Source organism: Trichechus manatus, unplaced genomic scaffold, assembly GCF_000243295.1.
Source record: "Trichechus manatus latirostris isolate Lorelei unplaced genomic scaffold, TriManLat1.0 scaffold00017, whole genome shotgun sequence".
In the NCBI taxonomy this organism is placed as follows: Eukaryota; Metazoa; Chordata; class Mammalia; order Sirenia; family Trichechidae; genus Trichechus; species Trichechus manatus.
Window position 1 is genome coordinate 8,842,606 of NW_004443953.1, and position 27,561 is coordinate 8,870,166.

At 35.7% G+C, this 27,561-nt stretch overlaps 1 protein-coding gene across 5 annotated transcripts in view; it reads right to left on the reverse strand.

Annotated features, from left to right (window-relative positions):
• ASCC3 (activating signal cointegrator 1 complex subunit 3) overlaps positions 1-27,561 on the reverse strand; it is a 414,547-nt gene that overhangs the window by 167,809 nt on the left and 219,177 nt on the right. For all 5 annotated transcript variants that reach the window (XM_004372420.3, XM_023727600.1, XM_023727601.1 and 2 more), the window contains 3 exons: positions 22,001-22,135; positions 2,596-2,787; positions 2,061-2,285 (listed from right to left, as the gene is read on the reverse strand). In XM_004372420.3, coding sequence (XP_004372477.2) covers positions 2,061-2,285; positions 2,596-2,787; positions 22,001-22,135 — 552 coding nt within the window. The remainder of the gene's footprint in view (positions 1-2,060; positions 2,286-2,595; positions 2,788-22,000; positions 22,136-27,561) is intronic.

The window sequence follows — 27,561 nt, forward strand, 5'->3', positions numbered from 1 at the left end:
TGTTAGCCAATGTCATAAAACAACATGTGTACTTCTGTTTCATGAGAAACTATTTGTTCTGTAAGCCTTCACCTGAAGTACAATAAAAAAATTAATTAATTAATTAAAATATATATATAATATAAAATTTGCCATTTTAACCATTTTTAAGTGTACAATTCAATACCATTAATTATATTCACAATGTTGTGCAACAATCACCACTGTTTTTTCCCAAAATCCTTTCATCACCTCAGACAGAAACTCTGAACCCATTAAGCAGTAATTCTCCATTTCTCATTTCCCCCAGCCTCTGATACTCTCTAATCTACTTTCTGTATCTATGAATTTGTCTATTCTAGATATTTTGTATAAGTGGAATTATACAATATTTGCCCTTTTGTGTCTGGATTATTTCACTAGTATAATGTTTTCAAGATTCATCCATGCTGTACAATGTATCAGACATGCTTTTAATGGCTGTTTAATACTTATTCCTTTTTATGGTTGAATAATATTCCATGGTACGTATATACCACATTTTGTTTATCCATTCATCTGTTGATGAATACTGAGTTGCTCCTGTTGATTATTGTGAATAATGCTTCTATGAATAGTGGTGGAAAAATATCTCTTTGAGTCCCTGTTTTCAATTGTTTCAGGTATATACCTAGAAGTGGAATTGCTGGATTATATGGTAATTCTGTGTTTAATTTTTAAAGGAATTCCAAGACCTAATTATTTAAGCTATGCAATAAGAGTAGACAATAAGGACTGAAATTGAACTATAATATTTTCTTTGGAGTCAAAATTTATTTTCTAGTCTTTTTTCCTTGTAATTTTGCTAATAGAATCCAGTGTCTCTCATGCCTTTTTTCTAGCTTTCAACCATTCCTTCCAAAACTTATCTATTCTTCAGAATCTAGACTGAATTTTACCTCAGTCATGAGTGAAGCCTTTCCTGATAGCCTGCTGCCAAAAGTATTTTCTCCTTCCTCTGAATTCTGATAGTCCTTTATTTGGGTGCCTTCTATAGAACTTACCACTTTCTTTCTGACACTACTGCACCATGCTTTGGTGCCTTTTTCTCCCCCTGTGGACTACATGCTCCTTATAGAGGGGACTGTGTGAGTGTGTTTTCCACCCTCCAAAAAGACTTAAATATAAATGTCCACTTTAGAACGTAAGTGAAACTTCTATAAGCTGTTTAAGAAAAGTACTTGATATAGGACTGTACGCAATAAACAATGTTTGATTGATTTCATTTATTCATTTATTTAATATTTAACATGAATACAATGTCACTGCATTGTACATGTGAAGAATGTTGAAATGGAAAATGTTTTGTTATATATTTACTTACCACAATAAAAAAAATTGTTTGAATCAACTATAAAGGCAAGGAAGGATACTAAGCAGGAAAATGTTGAGTACCAGAGCAATAACTAAAAATGTCATTAAAAGAGTGAAACCTTATTTGAATGTCTGACACATATACTCTAAATTGTAAGGGTATTTATCCTTATTTCCAATTAAGACTTCAACAGTTAAGCAGGGTTCTAGAGTCTGATATTAAATCTTAACATATAATGCACATACTCAAATACACAAACGTAATAAATTATCATACTCTACCTCAATTTAAACGATTATATTTCGTATAACAAAGTTAATTAAATGCCCTAATAAAGATAAAATAGCTTTATAAACCATATAAAAATCTTCATACGGTACTTTATTTTAAAAACCTTTACAAAATGCAATGCAAATACTAATTGTCATTGCTATTTCTGTTGTCCTACTTTGTATAGAATTCTTTGTTAGAATTCTGGCCTATAACCAAATCTCCTAGTCTAAAATTGCAGTCTCTTGATAATGCTCTTATCAGTTATCATCTGCATTTTATACTTCTCTGAATTAAACAACAATATTACTATTCAGCCTGTTTTGTGTTACGACTGTGTATGGTATAAGCTGTATTCCTAAATACTACAAAATAGCAATCAGCTCAACTCTTACTTTACTGGGTCACTCTTGCATAGCTGATGATTCTATTTAACCTTTTATTCATTAGCTCTTACCTCTGCATTTAGGTTGTCTGCAAGGCTTTCTAGAAACTGACTCTCAATTGGGTTTTGTTGAGTGAGCAAAGTGAGATAATGGCTGAGTTTATCATGCGTTGTTATGATGATTCCTTCCCCAAATTTGTCAAATTGTGGTCTTCCAGCTCGACCAAATATCTGCATGACATCTAAAATTCCAAGATCAACAAAGGAGCCTCTTTTTGCAGCATATATTTGTGTTCCCTAGATGAGGAAAAGAATATAAATTAACATAAATACACACAAATATAATCCTGATGAGCCAAATACTGAAATTGGGCAAATAAGGCAAGATCTCAAAAGTATACTTCAACTAATCCTTTCATCATCTGTGATATAGTTAAATGTTCCCAATACAAACTAGATTCTTATTGGAGAAAATCATTCTAACCTTATATAAATAACATTCAAAGTCAACGAAACAGCCAAATCACAATTTTTTCAGAATAAATCAAACCACAGGTTTGTTTTAAGACACACACAAATCCATGTGCAAAGGAAGGTAAGCTCTTACCTTAATAATAACAGCATGAGCAGGAAGATTGACACCCCAGGCTAAGGTAGCGGTACAGACTAGGACTTTGATATGCCCATTAGAAAACAAATTTTCAACCAAATTTCTGTCCTGCCGAAGCATTCCTGCATGATGAATACTAAAACCATCTGGGAATAATTCTCGTACTTGCTTATTTCTTGACTTTTGCACCTAGAGTAGATTATTAATAAAACAGTAAAGAGTAATTGTTGCTTAGCATTAAAACAGTGATTTAGCAATGCTGTTGAGTGAGTGATCAAAGAAAGCATAAAATTATTTTTAAGCATCTTAAGGTATTACTAAATCTATTATGTTTTATAAAAAATTATTTTAAAATTATATTTTATCTACCTTAAAAATAGGTAATACTTGAACATGACACAAAATTAAAAAGGAATAAAGTAAAGAGCAAGTTTCTCTTTCACCCAGGTGTCCACATCTTACAAGCAATCAGTGTAGCAATCAGTATTGCCTCTCTCTCATCCTTCCAAAATTACTCTATTAAAAACAAGTATTTATATCAGTGGCTCCCAACTCATTCAGAGTAAAGGTCAGAGTCCTTACAATGTAAAACCCTACAAAAATCAATCTCATCCCTAACCTCACTCACCCACACCAGCCACAAATGGTCTGCTTTTTTTCTACGTCCCTTTACTGACAAATCCACACTTATTTCAGGGTGTTTACAATTTCTGTTCCAGACTCACTTCCTGGAAGACATCCCCCCTCGTATCCACATGGTTCATGCTCTTACCTCCCTGTGTTTCTGCTGAACTGTCAGTTTATTAGAGGCCTTTCTTTATCATCCTCTCCCCCCCAAACACATACACACACACATACTCCCCATTTCTTCCTTAAGCCAACTCCAGGGTTGTGATTACAAATTAAAGTAAGATTAGCACGTAGTATTTTCCTCCATTGATATTCAGCTGCTCGGATACAGGTGTAGCGTAGGCAGAGGGTGGTAATTAATCTGCTGGGTTTTTGTCAGGAGAATGTGACAAAAGCAGAAAGGGGCAAGGGAGATGAAGGCATAGGCAAGGCAGTGATTATTTTATGATGAATCTAGAAAGAAGCAAGGACATGCAGAAAGTCAGCTACAGGATACAGACAGAGGAAAACTGAATAAGATCTGGAATTAGCAAGTAAAAACTGGATACTTTAAAATGAGCCATTAACATGTAACTTTCAACCTTTAAATATTCTGAAATATTTATTTCTTGTCACTTTTCAACAGGGAATCAACCAAACAGTATCTCAATGAACTTGTGGCATGTTTTCTCCTTCTGCCTTCCATGCCCTGACTGATCCTTCTACTTAGAAAGTCCTTTTTCTTCTCTATTAATCCATACCCATCAGCTTCGTTTCCTCATTTTAAGACTAAATTCCTTTACTTTGTGATGACTTACTACTTTGATCACGTATGTAGTACAAGATCACGTTATATTCTACTTTTATATGTGCTTTACATAAACGCAAGTCGTTTTTGTCTGTTTCAGTATGCAGTACTTTCCTATAGACTTATTTTTAAAACCAATTACCATAATGTAACATATTATATATATCCTGACTGGGTGTATGTAAATCTTTTTCATCCATCCATTCACCTCTTCATTCAACAAACTGGATGCCTAAGAGAGTATCCTCGCTGTAACCAGTGCCAGTCCTTTAGGATCACAAGCCTGGCATCACACTGTACGGCCTGAACATTTCATTTTTCCTGTGAAAAAGAGAAAAGCAGCCCCTGACAGCCGGGAGCTGGTCTGGAACTATCAGCTAGGCCTTGGTGTTGCTAGGAGCTGGTCTAGCACTCACAGCTCAACCTTAGTGTTCTCCCGTCAAGTATAAATCATTGCACAGAACACTATCAGCAGACAAGACCCTCTGTGACCATGATGGAGCAAGAAAAAAACAAGTCTACTTTGCAATCATGTATGAAAACTGATAAAACATGGACGTTGTCCACGCCATAAAAATGACCAAACATCCCCCATCCTGGCTACTATAAGTGAATACTTCTTTACCAATCACAGCCTTCACCTCACTCCGGCCCTCTCATCTATTAGATAACAATTATTAAAATGCACAATCATAAAATTATTTCCACTTCCTGACAATATCCAAACTAGAGCAACGCCTTGTTTCTCTGAACCCTGTACAGAAAAATTATATAATACAAGCCCCAATCCCATAGTAAGTCCTTACTAATGCCCTCTTACTGAGGCTCCCCATGGTGTGAACTCATCCTCAAACAATGAGTCAATAAACCCAACTTTGTTCACCTACAGGTGTGCTCCTGGTGGACTTTGACAGGAGGACAGTGAACTCCTGTCTTTTGCTCCTCAACTTTATACCTGGCCTGAACATACTAACTTCACTTTTGGTGTCTGTTCTTTGGCCTGGTCTGAGCTCAGACCACTTACCTGCAATCTGTAAAAGTGCCATAGGAGAGGAGCTTACAAAAGTCATGGACAACATACTGTAAAATGGGGAGAAATTTTCTGCAAAATTAGACTTCAGATTAATACAAAAGTAGTGTTTATATAGTCAAAGCTTCTGTCTGGGCATCATAGCATGCGTTTATTTGCTAATGCTCTAAAAATTTCATTATCAACATTTTAATAGCTGCTTCTGGAACAACGTTTTCCATAGTTCTTTCACAAAGGGAACAACATTGGCAGGGAGCAGGGTTTCAAGAGATTGGGGTTCTCTAGTCCAGACATTGCCACACTGATTATCTATAAGGTCACTTAAAAATTTAAACTTATAAGTTAATAATAATTAAAATTTGATCTAAGTTAATAATAGTCAAAAGTTGATCTAAGAAAATAGTACTCCATGAAATCGGCTTCAAGTATAAAATTGAAGTTTTAACACATTAACAAACCACACCATCTAGTGGCCAGCCTGTAAATAGCAGCTTATATATTGTGAGCTTTTTAGCATCCAAAGCAAAATATACATGTAGTATAGATTAAAAAAAGACTACCTTCTTCAAGTTTCACGTGTATATGGGGATAATATTTTTATGGTATTTTTGTGCAGTGTGGTTGGCCTGTTATAAATCTTTCTACATTCTATACATACACTTTATGATTAAATATACTTGAGTCATATTGCCTTATTTTTTATCTTTTCAGACAAGAGCTATTTTTACTGTCAATCTTCTTAAAGCAGCTTTTTTAACCCTATCATCAATCTACTTGCTCTTATCTAGACCATTTTATCACTGTTAAGTGCTTCATTAGGTGCAGAGTCAAACACATGAATATTAAAAGCATGCAATATACTAATGAAACAATTCTATTCAAAGAACACTAACATGTTATGCAATGGCTGTATTTTCTAAAAGGGAGAACAGGATAAAAGCTCAACCTTTATTCAAGGTTTATGGGAAGCTTGGATCCCTCATCATGTTATAAAGCATAAAGCTTCTTTACGCTTCCTCAATTTTAGACTAAATTCCTTTATTTGTGATGTCTTACTACTTTGATCACATATTTAGTACAAAATCACACATTGCATTCTACTTTACGGAAATCCTGGTGGTGTAGCGGTTAAGAGCTACAACTGCTAACCAAAACTCAGCAGTTCAAATCCACCAGACGCTTCTATTCTGTCCTATAGGGTCGCTATGAGTCGGAATTGACTCAACGGCAACAGTTTTTTTTTAATTCTACTTTATATGTGCTTCACATTAACACAGGTCATTTAGGGAATGACTTTGGGATAAAGCCCCTTGTAGAGTATTTGCCAAGACGCATCAGAGCTCCTCAAGGGGTAAGGGTAGGAAGAAGAGAAACTTTTCACCTACTCCACTTTTTCTCTAATATTAATGAGTGGAGACTCACAGCTAACAGAGAAAACTAAAGATGATAGTTTGGAGGAGATATTCTATACAAATCATATTGCTGGACTGCTGTTTGTTTCAGGTAAAGTATGCTGTCCACAGAACCCCTACACTGGATTATCCTGTTGTGCTTGTTGTAAGTGTAGATTTATTAGTTAAAGCCCAGTTGAGATACGACTTGGTTAGCCCTGCTGTGGCACCAATGACACAGTAAGAAGTAGAACACAGAAAATATGTAACTGTAGTGAGGAATTTTCTTATAAAGTAGATCCTGGAGTGCTGACATAGCATCTCCCACGCTGAACAGGTCACAAACCTGCAGTGACCACCAACTTAGTGTATTCTTTTTGTCTCTGTGAGGAACTAGGAGGCACTAAGGGTCACTTCTCTCTTGCCTCTATTTCTGCTCATAGCCTTTGCATTGCTTTTTATTGGTTCAGTAGGTACCTGGAGTGACAACAATCTTAAAGTTTAGATTGGTTTTTTCTTCACTATCTTTGAATCTGAATGAGCCATTTGTGGTCTGGCCTAGCTCAAAGGAACTGGAATCCCTGAGGATGAGGCCTGAGTATGTGTGCTTTTTAAAATATTATTATTTTTTAAATTATCATATAGTAAATTTGACTGTTTCCCCCTTTTGGTGTATACTTCTATGAATTTTAACACGTGTATAGGCTTCTGTAACCACAACCATAATCGGGATACAGAACACTTTCTTCACCTCCAAAAACTGTCCCATGCTCTTTATAGTTAAACTCTCCTCACTCACGACCCTCCAATACCATTGATCTGTTTTTCATCCCTACAGTTTTGGAACTTCAAGAATGTTATATAAGTTGAATCAGTATATAAACTTTTGGGAGTAGCTTCTCTTAGTGTAATGCCTTTGAGATTCATCCGAGTTTGTGCATGTATAACAGTTCATTCCTTTTTGTTGCTAAGTTGTATACCATGGTATGGATGAATATATTACAGTTGATCATTCACCCACTGAAAGACACTGGATTGTTCCAGTTTTGGCAATTATGAATACAGCCTCCATGAACATTCATGTACAGTATTTTGTGTGAATGTAAGTTTTCATTTCTCTAGATACCAAGAGTGGGACTGTTGGTTTTATAAAGTTAAACATATGTTTAACTTTACTGTCAAACTACTTTCCAGAGTGGATGTACCATTTTGCATTCCTGTCAGGAATGTGTAAGAGTTCCAGTTACTTCCCATGCTTGCCGGCACATTGTATCGTCATTATTTTTTATTTTAGCTATTCTATTAGATGTATGGTGGCATCTCATTGTGGTTTTAATCTCATTTTTCTTTTGGCTAATGATGTTAAACATCTTTTTCATGTGCTTGGATGTATAGTTCTAATCAGCTCCCCAGTTTATTCTAATGCACGTAAGTTTAAGAACCACAGCTCTTTAGAAAAACTACTGATAACGTACAATATAGCTATATAATTTGAGCTGATGAGACTATTTAGTGCTAAGCAACCTCATATTCATTACCGTAATAAATCATTTACATCCTTAAGGAGAGTATCTTTTAAGAAATTTACAAAGTACCATAGTGACTGACAGGGGAAAAAAAGTACTATAAATCAAAACAGAACGTCACTTAAATAATGAACACCAATCTATCATGTGCTAGACCCTAGGAATATAAAGAAATTTAAGACAAGATCTGAGCTGGGAAATTTTCAGACTGGTGAGGAAGATAGGCCCATACACAAATGATTTCTATAAAATGTGATGTGTTTCTAATACAGCCATGTGGACAAAGCTAAAAGTAAGCACAAAGGCAGAGTAGCATTATGGTTTATTTGTCTGTATTGCTAGTACCTGGCAGAGTGTCTTCTATATAGCTAGTACTTAACATACATTTCCTGCATGAATGAATCAATGATCAGCTAGTTTTATCAAAGAAGCCTTTACATAAAATGTGAAATGTGGATCTTGATGGACAAGTAATACATTGCCAAAAGGGGGAAGTTATTCTAAGCAGTAGGATAAACAAGTATAGAGGCCTGGATTAGTGAAACAGTACAGTGTGTCTGGAGGGCATTACATTCAAGAGGCACAGGGCAAACAGAAGGAAATTAACCTAGAATGGAGGGCTGGGGTCAGGCTTTACGCAGTTCTAGTTTAGGGAAAAAGGGAGTCAATCAAAGTTTTTAAGCAGTATAGATTTATTGTTTAGAGAGGTAACTTCATAGTTGGGCTAAGACCAGAAACTAGATGAACTGGTATGGTGTTATCCAGGTGAAAGCTGGCTATAAACTGACCAAGACTGGGTGACTGCCTAGAATGGGGGGGAGGGGGAGCAAGACAGGAAGTGAAGGAAGGAGTTCGACTGTTTCAAGTTTATCCTCACTTGGGTGCGTTGAATACGTGATAGAAAAAACAAGAGGAAAAGAGCTAATACTTGTGCCTTAGGCTAGGCACTAGGAAGGTGGAAAGTAGATTCCATTTTGGGAATGATGAGTTTGAAGACATTCATTATAAAAACTTCTGCTTTCACCCTGAGTAAAATGGGAAGCCACTGAAGGTTTCTGAACAAGAGACAGACATGGGAGACCAGCTGGATAAGTATACCGCAATTTTCCAAGTGAGAGGTGATGGTAGATTGGATCAGATATAAAAAATACGAATAAAATAATAAGTCTGAACTAACAAACATACATATAAAACTATATATATGTATCTCTTTATATCTTGGATTTCTTAAACAATAACAATCAAAGGAGAAAGCTAAAATTGCTAAGTCTAAAAATTATTGAATAAACTGCAGGTCCAACTTATAGGACAGAGTAAAGTTATGCTCTGAGAAAATGTCTAGCTGAAATACTTATTAACTATAAAATAATAATTTGATAAATAAGTGAATTATTTAAGTCAAGAAGTTGAATAAAAATATAATAGGCCCAAGGGAAGAAGGAATACAGTAATGAAGTTAAAATAGAATCTGGTAATTTCAAAACTGGAAAACTGATAAATAAATCTAAAGTCTCTTATTTTAAAGGGAAAAAATTAAACAAAAATAGGCAAAGTATTGGCTAGAGCAGGAGTTGGCAAACTATGGAAGGAGTACCAGTTTTTATAAATAAAAGTTTTACTGGAACACAGCCACATTCGTTGGCTGCTTTTGCGCACAACAGTAGTGCTGAGTAGATGTGACAGAGACCATATGCCCACAAGCTTAAAATATTTACTACCTGGCCTTTTTAAGTAAAAGGAGATAGCTGTACACAAGCACAGAAACACAAAATTAGTAATATGAAAAATCAAATGTCTAGGAATATACAACAATTTAAAAGAATCAGAAAAGACTACTTTGCACAATTCTGTGAATTCCATTTTAATAACTGTTCGGAATGGATAATTTTCTAGGAAAACATGTTACCATCATTTATCCCTAGAAACAACAGAAGACTGCAAAATAATAAAAACAGTGGAAGAAAAGTCAAAAGTTATCTAATAGCTGAGCTTTCAAACTTTTAAAGACAAATTAATTCTAATACTATTAAGAGGCCCTAGGGCATAGAAAAGGAGCTCTGGTGGCACAGTGGTAAACAGCTCAGCTGCTAATCAAAAGGTCCGTAGTTCAAACCCACCACCAGTTCTGCAGGAGAAAAGATCTGGTGATTCGCTACTGTGAAGATCACAGCCTAAGAAACCCTACGTTGTAGTTCTACTGTCACAAAGGGGTGCTACAGTCAGAATCAACTCAATGGCACACCCAACAATGGAGCACAGAAACAGAAGAAAAGCCTCAAAAATTAATTTTGCAGAGGCTGTTAACAGCACTGATATTAAAACCTGATAAAGAAGTATGGAATAGAATATAAAAGAGAAATCTCTCATATGAAAGTTAATCCAAATAGTAAAGAACTTTAAAAAACAGAATTCACTGATACCTTAAAACAATATACCATAACTAAGTAAAATTCAACCCAAAATGCAAGAGCAGGTTGGTAGTAAAGATCAAAGGAGAAAAAACATAAGATCATCCTCAGGTACTGATATCTGAGAAAAGGCTATATTCAATCCTGGTGAGGAGTGATGACAATTTCTATCTCAAAACATGTTTAATAGTAAAATATCGGGAGTACATCAATGAAAGTCAGGAACAAGAAAAGGATGTCCCTATCAGCCCACCAATATTTTAGACAATGGAATTAGGCATAAGAAAATAATAAAAGATATAAATACTGGAAAGAAAGAGGCCAGAACGATTATTAGTTGCAGGGGAAATGAATACTTATTTAGACAACTGAAAATTGATTGAAAAACTACTAATTAAAAAAATAAGAGAATTAAAAAAAGATGGCAGGTTAGAAAATCAATACTTTCGAAAGTTTTGCTATAAACAATAACTTGTTTGAAAATATCACATTTATAACAGCCATCAAAACCAAAATGAACAAGAAATAGGTAGCACCAATATGAAGAAAGCTTTAGAATACTGTTGAAGGACATTCAAGAAATGGAATGATGTGTTTTGCTCTTGAGATGTGAAGACTCAATTTGGTAAAAATACCATTTTTCACTAACTTAATCTGTAAAATCAATGGAATAACTCAACTAAAGGTTGAATACAACTTCTTGCAGGTGATACTAAAGTGATACAGAAAAGTAAATCTGTAAGTTTAACCAGAAAAATTCTAAAACTGAAGAATACACCTACTCCTCACTTATCAACCCGGTTAAGTTCCAAAGACCAGGTCATTATTCGAAAACTGGCATTACGCGAAATACAATTTCCTGCCCTAGCCTCCGCTCCTCCCAGGCTCCAGTCCTCCCAGCTGGGTGGCTGCAGCTCCTCTATTTGCAGTGATCACAGGCTCGCCCTTGCTCTGCTTGCCAGAATCCGAATCCATCCTGTGGGCTGCTGGCCAGGCGTCCTCAGCCGTCTGGTGTCCCAGCTCGGGCTCTGCAGTGCACGGATGTGGAAAACGGGTAGCAAAGGCGCAGGAGCAAAGGGGAGGCGCGAGGCAGGAGAAGGCAGTGTTGGGTGCCTTGAGGGTTCCAGACTGGGGTTAAATACCCTGGGGGTGGCACTGCTCCTCCCTCCATGTGCCCTAGACTAGCTTTGCGTTGAGAAGGTGTGCTGGTCTGCGGGTCGTTAATAAGAAAAATAGTTGGATGGTAGATTTTTTACTATTATCGTAAATGTTAAATGTTGGATAATGAGATAGTCAATACGTGAGAAACAGGTGTAATACATGCCTATCCCTACCAGATATTAAGAATATTATAAAAATAGAATAAGTAAAAGTTTGATACCAGAAAAAAAAAAAAAGAAGAGCAAGGTCAATGAAGTGAAAGTCCAGAAGTTGACTCAGGTAAATACGAGAATTCTGCATGTTATATTTTTAAATCAACAGAAAAAACAGGAATTATTCACGAAAAGATGGGCCCACTACTATCTGGAAAAAGTTCCAGAAAGATCAAAGATTTATATACAAAAATTAAAAAACAACAAAAGGCTGGAAGAAATCATGGATGAAGTACGTGTAGGCTATATAAGCAAAACATACAACCTAGAGACCATAAATACACTGATGAAAATTTCTACATGGAAAAAATACTCAATCAAAAAGATAAAACCCAAAAGTTAGCTAGAAAAATGTCTGTAACACATATGATAGGAATTCTTGAAATTTAATACAAAATGGATCATGGATATGAACAATTTATAGAAAAGAAATACGAATGGCCAATAAACCTAAGAAAAATGCTCGGTTTTATTCATAGTTAAAGAAATATAATAATATTTCAAAATAATAATTAAGTATCATTTTTTTTCCTATTAAAAAGTTTGACGCTACCCAGTGCTGAGAAAGTTATGCAGGAGGAAGTGACTGTTAAGACAAAGTGTAAATTGGAACAATCTTCCTGGTGGACAATTTCAGGCAATTCACCAAAATTTTAAATGCAGGTACTGTGTGACAGATAAATTCCACTGCTAGGAATTTTCCCAATGGATATGGATGCAAATGCAAGAATGTTCACTGTAGCACTTAACAGTACACAATAAAAAATAACTGGAAACAACAAACATATCCATCGATATGAGACTGGGTAAATGAATTATGGTAATATCCACACTGTGGCATACTAGGCAGTTGTTCAAAACAATTAAGCATCTTTATGTGTTGATCTGAAAGATCTCCCGGATTTATTATTAAAGGAAATAAGCAAAAGACATAAAAGTGTGTATATACGATCCAATTTGTTCACACTAAAACATATACATGCACACATGCAAACACGAATGTAGTTATATAAAATCTTTCCTTGAAAGAAATACAAATATAACAATCGTTTAACCTGAATTTCATATGAAAAGATGAATGGAGAAGAGACAGTTATGACCGTAGACTAAGGAGCTAAACTTGCTTACTACAAGATGCTTGCCACTTCTGAAGTATCAGAACACTATTTTTTTCCACCTGGTTCTCCAGATTGATCTCTACCTTGAGTCCTGGCTTTGCTATCTTCTGAATAGCTGCAGAGATATAATTTAATCCAGTCTCTGAACAGAGCGTGGATTCTCCAAGGGGAAGCTATTCCAGATCTGATACTGTACTCATTGGATAAAGTGTTTCTATACCTTAACATAAAGAAAACAAAAATCCTTACAACTGGACCAATAAGGCAACATCATGATAAATGGAGAAAAGATTGAAGTTGTCAAGGATTTCATTTTACTTGGATCCACAATCAACGCCCATGGAAGCACCAGTCAAGAAATCAAACGACTGGTACTGCACTGGGAAAATCAGCTGCAAAAGACCTCTTTAAAGTGTTAAAAAACAAAGATGTCGCCTTGAGGACTAAGGTACGCCTGACCCAAGACGTGGTATTTTCAATCGCCATATATGCATGCAAAAGCTGGACAATGAATAAGGAAGACCACAGAAGAACTGATGCCTTTGATTTATGGTGATGGAGAAGAATACTGAATATTCCACGGACTGCCAGAAGAACAAACAAATCTGTCTTGGAAGAAGTACAGCCAGAATGCTCCTTAGAAGCAAGGATGGTGAGACTTCATCTCATGTACTTTGGACGTGTTATCAGGAGGCACCAGTCCCTGGAGAAGGACAGTATACTTGGTAAAGCAGAGGGTCAGCGAAAAAGAGGAAAACCTTCAACAGGATAGACTGATACAGTGGCTGCAACAATGGGCCCAAACATAGCAACAATTGTGAGGATGGTGCAGGACTGGACAGTGTTTCATTCTGTCGTACGTAGGGTTGCTATGAGTCGGAAGCAACTCGATGGCCCCTAACAACAACATAAATGTTTAAAGGCAGCCATAGTGGCATCTGTGGCTTCCTAACTGCTGGGTCACGATCATGATGGTTGCTTCTTAAATTTAGCAGTAGTAGCCCCCTGACTTCCACTCCTTCAGTATTTCCAAACTTCTAATAAACACTTAATTTTTTGTACAAAATTGTTTTATATTTAAAATGTACCTAGAGTGGTTTCTGTTTACTGAACCCTGACTGATACAACACGTCTCCCACAATCCATTCTCAGGAGGTCGACAGCAGAGTTTACTTATCTTTGATACCTACTGATCTATCACATTGACTGATAACTAGGCTAAACTTAGTAAATATTTGCTGAGTGACCACTGCCAAAAAAAAAAAAAGTTTAAGGCTCGTGTGTATTCAACCAACTCACAATAACCCAGTCTATCCTAATCCCCACAACCAGTTTCCATATGTCATTCTGGTTGTGCTAATTATTCACTTTATCTTGGGAGAAAGGAAGTACCATGTGCTCTGTTCCACGTTATATGCCTTGAAAGATGGTTTTGGTTCCCACATGCGCTGCCCTGATTATTTGTACCGCACAATTAGACAGAAACAAGTTAGCATTCCAGACAGAGCATCCTGGTTTGTAAATGATAAATCTCATCTAAAATTGTATTCCTTTAATTCATTTTGCCAACATTATATGAATGTCTAAATACATTTTTTAAATCTTCTTTAACTCAGTACTAAAGTCACTCCCGAGGTTCACCCTTCAGCCAAAGATAGGAAAGGTCTTTAGGGCAAACAGTAACACACATGAGGAACCTGCTTCTAGTTCAATCATGCCTATGAGACTAAATGGGCACACCAGCCCAAAAGCAAAGACGAGAAGGCAGGAAAGGACAAGAAAACTGGACGAATGGAAACAGGGAACCTGGCGTGGAGAAGGGGAAGTGTTGATGCATCGTGGGGTTGGCAACCAATATCACAAAACAATTTGTGTATGTATTAATTGTTTAATGAGAAACTAATTTGCTCTGTAAACTTTCACCTAAAGCACAAAAATTTTTTTTTAATCACACAGTACATTGTGATTTTAATCATTAAATTTTAATCAGTATAAACCTCTGTACCCCAAGGGATTTATAACCTCACTTATTTAATCTGTAAGTCTACAGTGTTTCCCCCACCAAAGTATTTTCAAAGAGAAAGCAACAATACTTTAATTAACATACTTTTCCAAAAAAGCATGGTTTCTCAACCAGATGTATACATTTGTTGTAAGAAATTTATTCATAAAAGTAATAACAAAAGAAATAAGGATAAAATCCCAATGCTACCATGTTCCTTATTCAAAGAGATCCATATGTCAGACTACATCAAGATAAACACCTGGGCCATGGGCATTACCCTTGCTTGGAGGAAAATTAATCGTACTTTCAACGCTTGAATTCTGGTCACAAGCTTGACTCTTCAACAACCTTCAATAGCTCCCCACTGCTTACAAAGTCCAAAAGCCTAAGCATGGAATTTAAAGTCTTTCACATTCTGAAAATCTATATGTGTAGCCCCCCCGCCATGTACCTTATGTTCCAATCAAAAGGCAACAATTCATTGTCCAAATATAGCCAGTGCTTTTCTTTGCCCACATTCTCTTTGTTCTCTCCTTTAAATGCCTTTCAATCTTACTGCTGTCTATTAACACTGTATCCAAGATCACTGGCTTGAATTAATCTAGTTCTCTTTTGGGTTCCTTTGAACTATTTGTTCTTTTCTCACATCATTTATCACCTTTTGCTTTACTTATAAATATATTTCTAAATCCTCTGTGAGACTGCCTGTGTCTTAGAGACTTTGCTTGGTTTAGATACTTATATACAGTGGCACTCAAGATATGTGATCAATTGAATTAAAATTGTCATGTTAGTTTAGAATTGGATATCTTGTTAATAGTCTAAAATGATTCTTCTTAATAGGTATATAATATTTAATTGAATTATTGGTCATATTTAAAAATTCTCCTACTGTTGGATATTTATATTCTCTGTAATGTTCTTCATTATAAATACTATCTTACAATAAACATCTTGGTATATATTAACTTTTTCTTTTAATCTTTCCTTGGAAAGAGTCCTAGGTTTAGGATTTCTAGGTTAAGGGGTCTGAAAAAGTTTGGCTCTGAAAATATATTACCAAAAGATTTTTAAAAGAATTAAACTGATCATTGGCCAGGATATATATGAGTGTGCCAAATCCTCAAATCATCTTCGGAAGTGGACATTATCACTGTTAGTTATTGATGATACACTTGGTCTGTTAATTAGCAGTTTCATTTAATAATACATTTTCTTCCAAAGTTTGTTTACCAATTTTATTTCTTCTTTTTGCTCATTTACTTACTGGAAACTTCATGTTGTACTTATTAATCTTAATAAATGTACATATAAAGATATAGATATTAGTCTGTTCTGTCTTTTTCTAATATTTCTCCTAACCCGTGCCCTGTTATTTAAAATTTAATATTATTTATTTTATTGTTCAAAAGTTTTAAATTTGAGTGTTGTCACATCTATCATTCTTTAAAGCTGCCATCTTCATTCCCTTCAAAGCTCATAAATAGCCATTTAAATAATGTCTGTTATTTGTCAGGCACGGTATATGTAACCTCATTTATTACAAAAATCTTAATACACAGGTATCATTTCCACTTTATAGGTGATGAAACTGTGGCTCAAAGTAGTTAAAAAGGCAATGTTACACTGTTTATGTCAAAATTAAAATCCAGGTTTGCCTGGATCCAGAGCTTTTTTCTCCCTTTGAAAACAGAAAAGTCATACTCCCAAAGATGCAATTAAATAGTCAATTTTATTTTTTACTAAGTTTCTTTGCTTTTGTTTTAAAAGTACTAATAAGGAGCCTTCAGTATAGAGTATACCTTTACATAAAGAAAACAAAAATCCTCACAACTGGACCAAAAAGCAACATCATGATAAATGGAGAAAATACTAAAGTCGTCAAGATTTCATTTTACTTGGATCTACAATCAGCGCCCATGGAAGCAGCAGTCAAGAAATCAAATGACATACTGCACTAGGCAAATCTGTAGCAAAAGACCTCTTTAAAAGTGTTAAAAAGAAAAGATGTCACTTTAAGGACTAAGTGCACCTGGCTCAAACCATGGTTTTTTCAATTGTCTCATATGCTGGACAATGAATAAGGAAGACTGTAGAAGAACTGATGCCTTTGAATTATGGTGTTGGCCAAGAATACTGAATATACCATGGACTGCCAGAATGAACAAATTTGTCTTGGAAGTACAGCCAGAATGCTCCTTAAAAGCGAGGATGGCAAGACTCTGTCTCATGTACATTGGACATGCTATCAGGAGGCACCAGTCCCTGGAGAAGGACATCATGCTTGGAAAAGTAGAGGGTCAGCGAAAGAGAGGAAGACCTTCAACAAGAGTGACTGACACAGTGGCTGCAACAATAGGCTCAAACATAACGATTGTGAGGATGGTGCAGGAATAGGCAGTGTTTCGTTCCCTTGTGCATGGGGTTGCTGTGAGTCAGAACTGACTCAAAGGCACCTAACAAACTTTTGACATCCTTTTCCTGTGGTTGCAACAGAACTGCTATTAGAATTATTGTATTAGCCTCCAAAAGGAAAACAGGTTGATAACGTATGGCTGAGGAAAGATAAATACTGACAAGACAATATTCTGTGTGAATTTAAAAACTAAGACAAAGGAGGATATTAGGCACCCTTGTTACTATCTTTGGTTAACAGATATCATCTATGTCAGGAAGGAGAAATTCTAATTTAAATTGGGCATGATGATACTGCAAAGCTGCTGAAGCAGAAATACAGGCAGTCCCCTGAGTTACGAACGAGATCCATTCCTAACTGTTCCTAAGGGTGCCTGTAAGTCGAATGTGTAGGTAGTTCAGAACAGGTGCATACAGTTCTTATTTAGTTTTATTTTAGTGCAAGAAAATGAGCCTGCTGGAGCAGTGGTTAAAGTGATTGACTGCTAATTGAAACGTCAGTGGTTGAAAACCACCAGTGGCTCCATGGAGAAAGATCTGGCAGTCTGCTTCCACAGAGATGTACAGCCTTGGTAACCCTATGGGATCGCTATGAGTCAGAATCGACTCGATGGCAGTGGGTGGGTTTAGTGCAAGAAAAGGCTTGAAGCCGTTTCAATAATTTAAAAGCTGCATGTGCAGCAAGTCCAGGTGATGAAGAATTTGTTGTGAGTAGGGGTTGGTTCAAATGTTTCAAAGTGAGGGCAAATTTACATTAGGGGGCAAATATGACTTGTCCAGAAGTCAGACATTTGTAACATGGAGACTGCCTGTAATAGAAAGCTATCAATATTAAGTATCAGATTACTTATATCAAAGCCAGCTTCTACCGACTAAAGCAAAGGCTAAAGCTGGATCTATAAAAACAAGGAGATGGTTGCTAGATCTAGATAATGAAAAAATCATAAAATGATACTTTAAAGTAGCTTGAGGGTACACAGTATTACTAGATTTTTCCCAGTGTTCCAACTTGTTCAATAGATATTTCCAATAGCCGCATTCACAGGGTTTATTGTATGATAAGCCAATTCTACTAACAGAAAAACTGACTACTACTTATATATATGTTAAAAATTGAGCCTACATCAGCACCCATACATCAGAGAAATACTGCATTAGGGTGGGAGGGAACGATCATCCCAGTACTAGAATATTTTAAGGTTGTAAAAAAATTTGTCCCTAAAGCAAAGGTAATTTATTTGACTGAAATCTTGAGTAAACAGAATTAAAAGATTCTAATACAGAAATATTCATTTAACTTAAAATTATAAAAGAAAACAATGGTTTAATAATAACAATATCTGCATTTTAAATGATATATTTACTTCTCTAAATAGATGTGGAGAAAAATGTGGCAGTTTGCTTCTGTAAAAATTTATAGCCATGGAGACCTTATGGGGCAATTCTACTCTGTCCTATGGGGTCACTATGAGTCGGAATCAACTTGACAGCAGTGGGTTTTTTGGGTGGTTTTATAAATATTGTAATATAGGCTGCTATTCCCTGAGAAGCCCTGGTGGTGTAGTGGCTAAATGTTAACCAAAAGGTCGGCAGTTCGAATACACCAAGCACTCCTTGGAAACCCTAAGGGGTAGTTCTACTCTGTCCTGTAGGGTCGCTGTGAGTCAGAATCAACTCGATGGCAACGGGTTTCGTTTTGGTTTTTATTATTCCCTGAAATATGTTCTATATTACAGAAAACAGTGGAGGGGAGGGAACAAGAAAATAATATGCAAGGTAAATTAGCAAACTTATCCACATTGTTCATTATCCTTTCATTACTTTCAAATTTAGTTATTGGTATATATTTTCTAAAAATAGATTTCTATGATATGCTATGTACAGTCTTATCATTGTTCAGTCAGTTTTCAAAATAATCACACATTATTCTATTTGTTCTTCATAGTAACCCACTAGAATAGGTATTATTTACTCCATTATTATTCCATTTGATAGAACAGAAATTAAGGTTCAGAATCATTTCAGTGCGTAGGGCCACAGGATTTCGACAGGAGAAGTAACAACCAGAGATTTTTGTTAATGTGCCCTCTTGCTTTGGGTATCATTTGGAATTTCTGAGATGCTCCCCTTCTCCAGGGAGAACCCTGGGCTCCATCTCTACACCTTAAGCTACTGCTGGAGTCCTTCTCTTTCCATTCCCTAACTTACTGTTTTAGTGGATAATTTGGAAATATAGATGGCTTTTCAGCTGAGAGTGACTTTGATATTAAATATGGGGATGGTTAAAGGAGTTGTGAAGTATATTGCTACTTATCGGGGAGAAAAGAATCATTTTGAATTGTGGCAAAGGCACAGAAATATCCTTATTACACCCTCACTCACACACCCCCCTCAAATGCAAACACACACACACACACACACACACACACACACACACAGCGAAGAAGTATTGCCTTAATGGAGTTTTATTTACTAGTTATATAAATAAAGTTATATTGTGTTTAGTAAAACTGTGGCCAAATGCTTTAAAAACTATACTTGGTAAGTCAAGAATTTAGATAGTTATATTAAACACTTAGGCATGAAGTATCACTGTAGCACTGCAAGGATTTAGCTGTATTTCAATTAACAGGTGTCATAAGGCTAAATTTCTATGTACTAGATAGCACGTTTACCTTCTAAAATGTTTTGAGGACTTAATTTCCCATTCTTCAAAAACACAGGAGGAAATATCTCGTACTATAATGGTAATAGCTTCTTTAGGACTGCCAGAATGTTAATACCATTCCAGTTTGTAAGGAATTTCAAGAAATAAGAAAATAAAAAAAATATGACCAGCACTAGATGAATAATCTTAAATTCTAGAATTTTGAGAGAACATTCAGAAAGATTCTCGTTTGTTATAAAATAATTTCCAGTAGGGAGAGGCTCACTTTCTAAAGTCTCTCTTAATGAGGAACAAGGAAGATGGTCGGGCTGAAGAAATGTTATTCCATTAAAAAAAAAAAAAAAAAAAAGATTCAACGTCTTAAAAGTTTCAGAAAAATCCCAGAATGAGAGTTTAGCCTGTTTACTTTTGAACTCAGACCCTTGTTAAAATCATGACTCCACTACTTATTAGCTGGGAGTCTCTGGGAAAATTATTTATTCTCTTTGAGTTTCAGTTTCCTTATCTGTAAAATGGGGATAAGAATCTTTAAAGGACAGAATAGTTGTCCTGCTGACAGTCATAATGTCTGTCTCAGAGGAACAAAGGAAAAAATAAGTAATTTTGGGTACCTACTAACAGCCATATGAGGGGCTGGGAATATAATGGTGAACAGAACAGATAATGTTCCTTGAGAATCTATGCTTAATTGTTTATTGAATTCATCCTTGAACACTGATAATACCAGTTATATCAGGACAAAAATCAAGTATAATAAAAATACAAAAAAAGTCTAATAAAAATGACTAGGGATTTCAAGTTTACCCAATTGTATTAAAACTTTTTATTTTCCAGTGTTATTTCTTTTTCAGCTTAGTGATCTGTGAACCTGTGTTTAGCGATGTTACCTAAAATAAACATCAGCTTAAAATGTTCTTAAAATGCTGAAATGGTAAATATTTTGTCATATATATAAATATTTACATTTACCACAATAAAAAGTCTTCATATGGATTATTTCTGTATGCTTTAGAATATTTCATGCTATATCTGAATGACTTGCACATGCCATATCAAGGAATAGTAATAGTACAAATCTATTTTATACTGTTGTTGTAAGGACTGAATGTTGAAACAGTGCCTGTAACTGGTAAGCACTCCATAAATGTTAAGCATTACTACTGTAACAATTAAAATGAAAACAAAAAGTAATAAACCAGCATTATTTAAGACAGCAATGGCTCTCAGAATTTAGAGGTGTGAAGTAGCCAGAAATCCACAAGGTGGCACTCAAGGCTTGGCTTTTAAACACAATAGAGTTGCTTTGAAATTTCCAAAGACACGAAACTGACTATGAAAATCAACTTAGCTTTTCAAATACTCTCAAAAATTTATGATTAATAAATAGCTGGAAGAATATGAAGCTGTATACAAAATGTTAGGTAAAAGAAAATTTTATAAAATGAAGACAATGAATACATTTTAGAGTTCTAAATTAAAAGCGATCTGACATTCAAAACAATTGGCATCAGCTTACCATATTCAGAATTTAAAATATCAATATAAGATGGTAAAATTTACAGTGTAGTTGTGAGGATTAAATACATTTTAGTAAGATAATAAATGTGAAAGTGCATATGCACACTGTCTGGCAGCTAGCAGGTGTTTAGCAAACATCATCTTATGCAATGCATGTAAAATATTTTGAAGTTATGGTCATTTTATGCCCATATTTTTTTTTTTTTTTTTAATTTGAAAACCTCTTTTCACAGCTTTAAATCAGGGGTCAGCAAACGTTCTCTGTAAAGGGCTAGACAGTAAATATTTTATACTTTGGGTCTTACAGTCTACGTACGTCACATGGTACAAAGGCCAGGAATTCAACATATATTTTTGGGAGACACAATTCAATTCATAACGGGGACCCTTTAAAAGATCATTAAATCAAAATAAAGTCAAGATAATAACATTCTTGGAAATTCGAGATCATGGATCTTCTATATACAAAGTATCTGGTGCATATGGCACACTACATGCTTTATTCTTATATCCTCCTGCTATTTGTTCCTTACTTGTTTTTCTGCATGTCCATAGTCAGGTCCTTGGGTAGGCAAAAAGAAGGGAATGTGGCCATTATTTTTTGCTCTTTCTAGTAGAGACATTGCTGTTCTTACAGTGGCATTTCGAGCATGTACAAACACCATCACCTAAAAGAAAGAAAAGCAGTTTAGTTAATACTCAAATTAATTAAATGACAATTTAATACTAGTCTGAAAAACAGCATATATAAAAAAGTATTCGTTATTTAAAACGAAGCTCCCAGTTTATGAGTTGTCCAACTTTTCCTTATTTTAGAAGAAAGTATATATATTGTAACGGTAAGTTAAATAAAATTCAATAATGTGGCTTTATTTATTATTAGCCTATCTTCTAAAAAGGAGCCCTGGTGGTGCAGTGGTTAAGAGCTACGGCTACCAACCAAAAGATCAGTAGTTCAAATCCACCAGCTGCTCCTTGGAAACCTATGGGGCAGTTCTACTCTGTCCTATAGGGTCCCTATGAGTTGAATCGACTCTTGACAGCAACTTTTTTTTTTTTTAAATCTTCTGAAATATATTCGTAAAGGTTAGCACTAAAGTTAATGAATTCTATAAAATCTGGAGTTAAATTTGTGTGTTTCTCTTTTAAAGACATGGCTCATTAGCATACTCATTTATTATGAAGATAGAGTATAAAAAATATAAGAGCCTTATTTCTCCTCCTAAGATTACCACATTCAATGAAATTTCTAGTATCATAAAAATGTTAAAAAAATCTAAACAATAAAGAACACTCTTCTTTGGACAAAATAATATCTAAGAATAAGCATTAATAATAAAGTGTTTTGAGGACTGCTGGAGATGAAATGCTTTTCGAGATGTATCTGGAATTATTTTTGTTGCAATAGACCTTCCTGTGGAATTATTCACAGAGTGACTGTGGAAATCTGAATTACAGGCAAGTCCCTTGTCTGGACGCTTTCTCAAGGAGAAGTGGAAAAAAGTACTTTGTGGAACTGTCACCAGGCAGAATGCAAATGCAATGGAAGAGAATAAAATTATGGGATGGTTAGCAGTCTGCATGTGCTGCCTATTAGTGCCTGCAATCTCTATATGTTTCTTCTTTGGCTGCAGCTCTTCCCCTTTCACCAATCACCTCAACCCCTAACTTTCCAAAGAGCCATTCCAAACCCCTTGCTCAGGGTCGATTCTGACTCACAGTGACCCTATAGGACAGGGCAGAGCTGCCCTAAAGTGTTTCCAAGGTTGTAATCTTTAAGGAAGCAGACTGTAACATCTTTCTCCCCAGGAGCAGCTGGTGGTTTCGAACCACCGACTTTTCGGTTAGCAGCCGGGTGCTTAACCACTGCGCCAAAATGACTCCTTAAAGAGCCATTACTACGGAAAAAAAAAATTTTATTCTTTCATATGAACAACTGATTTTTTTTTCCAATTTTTATATGGTGTGAATAAAAGCATCATTAGATAACTTTGTCATTTTTTAATCAATCTAATAAATATAATTTATTAGAACATATAACTTAAGGACAATCAGTTTGCTTGCTATGGATGATTTACAGACAAGTTCCCCTAGCCCCAGCTTCCAATGAAACTGACACCTCTAAATCTCTCTGGAGTCACCATGGTATCTCCTATAGGCCTCAGCAACTTGGAGGTACTAATTCTAGCTCCTCTTCTCAATAATTCCCCATACTCTTCTTAACTATGTTTTTCTGGGAGGTAGAACTTTGGTGTTGTTTGATGGCTACACATTTAGGAGAATATGTAAGCAATCGTTTCTACTCAGGGAATTAAATTGATGGGCTCACAGGAGATGAAATAAGTACAACAAAGGAACATTTTGAGGATTCACAAGAGTGAAAAGGGGAAGAAGGTCTGGGATCTGACCAGAAAGGATGGCGTGACATAGAGGTATCCAGAGCACATATTATATATTTAACCAACAGTAATCTTATATCTATATACTTATCAAAGAAAATGTTCCACATGTAGAATGCTGATTAAAATTCACAATAGAATAAAATCTTAGATAACAATCATTCAAGAAACTGGAATGATTAAGTAGCTCATTCTTTTAAAGTGTACTCAAAGTAAAGGAGAACAGATAAATCGAAAAAGACTAGAAGTTCTTTGGCAAAAAATTTCTAACACATCAGAGGAAAGAAAAAGAAAAAAAAAAGCACTGCAAGTCATCTGGAGAAAGTTAACATAAGTTAATCACAGCCATCAAGGGCATAAAGCTTGAGATTTCACACTTTGTCAGAGCTCTAAGTTATTTGCTGATAGTAATGTGTTTTGAAAGAAACAGGGTCATACAAATATTTTCAAGGGTACACTAATAGAATTTATTATAGACACTCTCAAAAGGATTTGGAAAATACCCATTTTTCTTATTTTAAAATAAAGAAAACAACTATGATTTTGATAGGCTCTCTAGCTTTTACGTGGAAACATCTTTACCTCATAGGACATCACGAGACTGCCATTTAGGCTCATTATGAGATTTTCAAAATTACAGAATAAGCTATTTAATATTAAGTTAGACAGAAAATTCTGTTAACCATAGTGCCCTGCTGAAGCTTCACCAGTTCAGAATCCCTCAAATTTTACCATACTTCATGGACACATCCAAACTCCCTAAGGGACAGAATTACTGGGCTGAGGGCTCTGGGGACTACGGTCTCAGGGAATATCTAGCTCAACTGGCGTAACATAGTTTATAAACAAAATGTTATGCATTTAACTTTAGTGAGTAGTGTCTGGGATCTTAAAGGCCTGTAGGAGCAGCCATCTAAGATATTCCACTGGTCCCACCCCGTCTGGAGCAAGGGAGAATGAAGAAAACCAAAGACACAAGGGAAAGATTAGTCCAAAGGACTAATGGACTATAACTACGACAGCCTCCACCAGACTGAGTTCAGCTAAACTAGATGGTGCCTGGCTACCACCACCGACTGCTCTGACAGGGATCACAACTGAGGGTCCCAGATAGAGTTGGAGAAAAATGTAGAACAAAACTCTAAGTCACAAAAAAAAAAACACCAGGCTTACTGGTCTGACAAAGACGAGAAACCCTGAGAGTATGGCCCCTGGACACCCTTTTAAATCAGTATCAAAGTCACTCCTGAGGTTCACCCTTTAGTAAAAGATTAGACAGGCCTATAAAACATAATGAGACTAAATGGGCCCACCAGCCCAGGGACAAGGACAAGAAGGCAGGAGGGGACAGGAAAGCTGGTAATGGGGAACCCAAGGTTGAGAAGGGGAGAGGGGTGACATGTTGTGGGGTTGGCAACCAATGTCACAAAACAATACGTATATTAATTAATGAGAAACTAATTTGCTCTGTAAACCTTCATCTGAAGCACAATACATTTTTTTTTTTACCATACTGTCTCATGCAAAACGTATGGACATTTTGAGTTTCTCTTTAAACGGCAAGGCAGAATTGTTTCTCTTACATAAAAATAACTTTTGTCATATGCAAAAACTCATTAACCCCAACATTAAACTTTAAGGAAATCTGAATTACAATGAAGTTATTATTTATTTATTCAGTAATTTAAATGTTTTTGAGCACGTAGTCACTTCCAAGCCCTAATAAAACAATTCTGAAAAAGAAACAAGGCCCCTCCCCTCATCTACTAGGATGGATCAAATAAACACAAAATATTTTTTACTTGATATTTACCAAACATATAGGTAAAATACTGTAGAAGAAGAAGTGAAATAAAAATGGACCAGACATGATCCTTTCCCTAAAAGACATGTACAATTTAAGGAGGGAGATAAAACTGTACTCATAATTGAGGTAACTGAACCAACGGAAGAATGGAGTGTGGATAATGGAGGGAACTCTGAGCATGGAGCAAGCAGGTCTCGCCCATTTATTCACCCTAAGTATTTACGGAGTACCTGCTATGTGCACTGTACTAAGCACCAAGGGCACAAAGATAAATCCACTTCCAGATTCCAAACTGGTACACTGCTCTTACAGAGAGGAAGAATCACTGTGATAATCAACCCTACCTGGCTGTAGAAGCAGGGAGCTGGCTAGATGGAAGAGGCTATGGTAGTACTATTTAGAATATTTAGTTCTGGTATTTTTAGTGGGTTAGCATGAAATATGTTCTCTTCTAAGGTTTTTTACACTAAGGTCCAGGGATCACTTCATCACAAGCATGCCTATCGCTTGTTAAAATACAGATTTCTGGGACCATCTAAAACCAACTGAGTAAAAATATCTAGGGGTGGAGTCTAGAAAACCGAATAACAGCTACTGATATGACCACAGCCCTGCTGCATGAAATTAGTTAATAATCACCACCAACTTCATTTTCCTCACCTAAACAAAGAGATATTTAAAGGAAAAAATAAGTAAAGCCACCACTACAAAGACATGTTAAAAAAATTCTCCAACAACCTACCCCTATTTACCTATACATATGAAATATCAAGAAATTTTAAAGCATCTTATATAACCACTATAGCCCCAAGATCATTTCCCAGATGGGTTAGGGTTTTATAAGCAACCAAATTTCTAATTTCTACACAAACTTTGGACATGTTATCAGGAGGGATCAGTCCCTGGAGAAGGACATCATGCTTGGTAGTGGAGGGTCAGTGAAAAAGAGGAAGACCCTCAACGAGACAGACTGACACACTGGCTGCAACAATGGGCTCAAGTATAACAACAACCGTGAGGATGGTCCAGGACCGGGCAGTGTTTCATTCTGTTGTACATGAGGTCGCTATGAGCCGGAACCGACTCGACGGCACCTAACAACAACATAATTCAAATGCCACATTAAATAAATCCTATTTAAATAACAGATACAGAGAACATAAGAAAAAAATGACCCTAAATCTTCATTAATTACTTCAGTATGATTTGTCAACTTATCATTTTGCAAATTATTTTCTATTGCAGACAAAAGAAATATTAGTTACAACTTAAAGTAGCAATTTCTTTTTATTAAATGATCCATCACGTCTTGTTCAGTAAAATAAACTTTCTTATTAAAAATATTCTGTCTAGAGACTACAATAAGTTATTACAAGGTTTTGGGTCTCTATAAACATACTTGATTTTATGGTTTGTTAATCTGGCTAATTAATTTAAATAGACTCATATGAAAATTATAACTAGCAGACAGGATAGCACTGCTTCATTTGGCAGAAGTATCTCCAAATTAATCTTAGAAATACTGCTGGTAACTGAACAGCAGTTAAATGGACATGTGTCATTAAAACAAGATTAGAATAGATTCAAGTCAAGAATGCCGGTAAATTTTAATTGTTTCATAAAACTATTTATATTTGGAGGAGTTCCGGCAAAACAGAGCTCTAGGCAGAAGTACCATGCCGTCCCTCCACAGCAAAGATCCGAAAAACTAAGCCGAACAGAGAATACAATAATCTTGAAACCCTAAAACATCAAATGAAGAGATAAAGAACTCAGCCAAGGACCAAATGGAGTGAGAAAACTGACAGAGAATGGAGAGCAAGGAGAGATTCATGCAGAGGTCCCCTACCAGCTAATGCAGCGTGGATCCACCATCTTGGACTCCTAT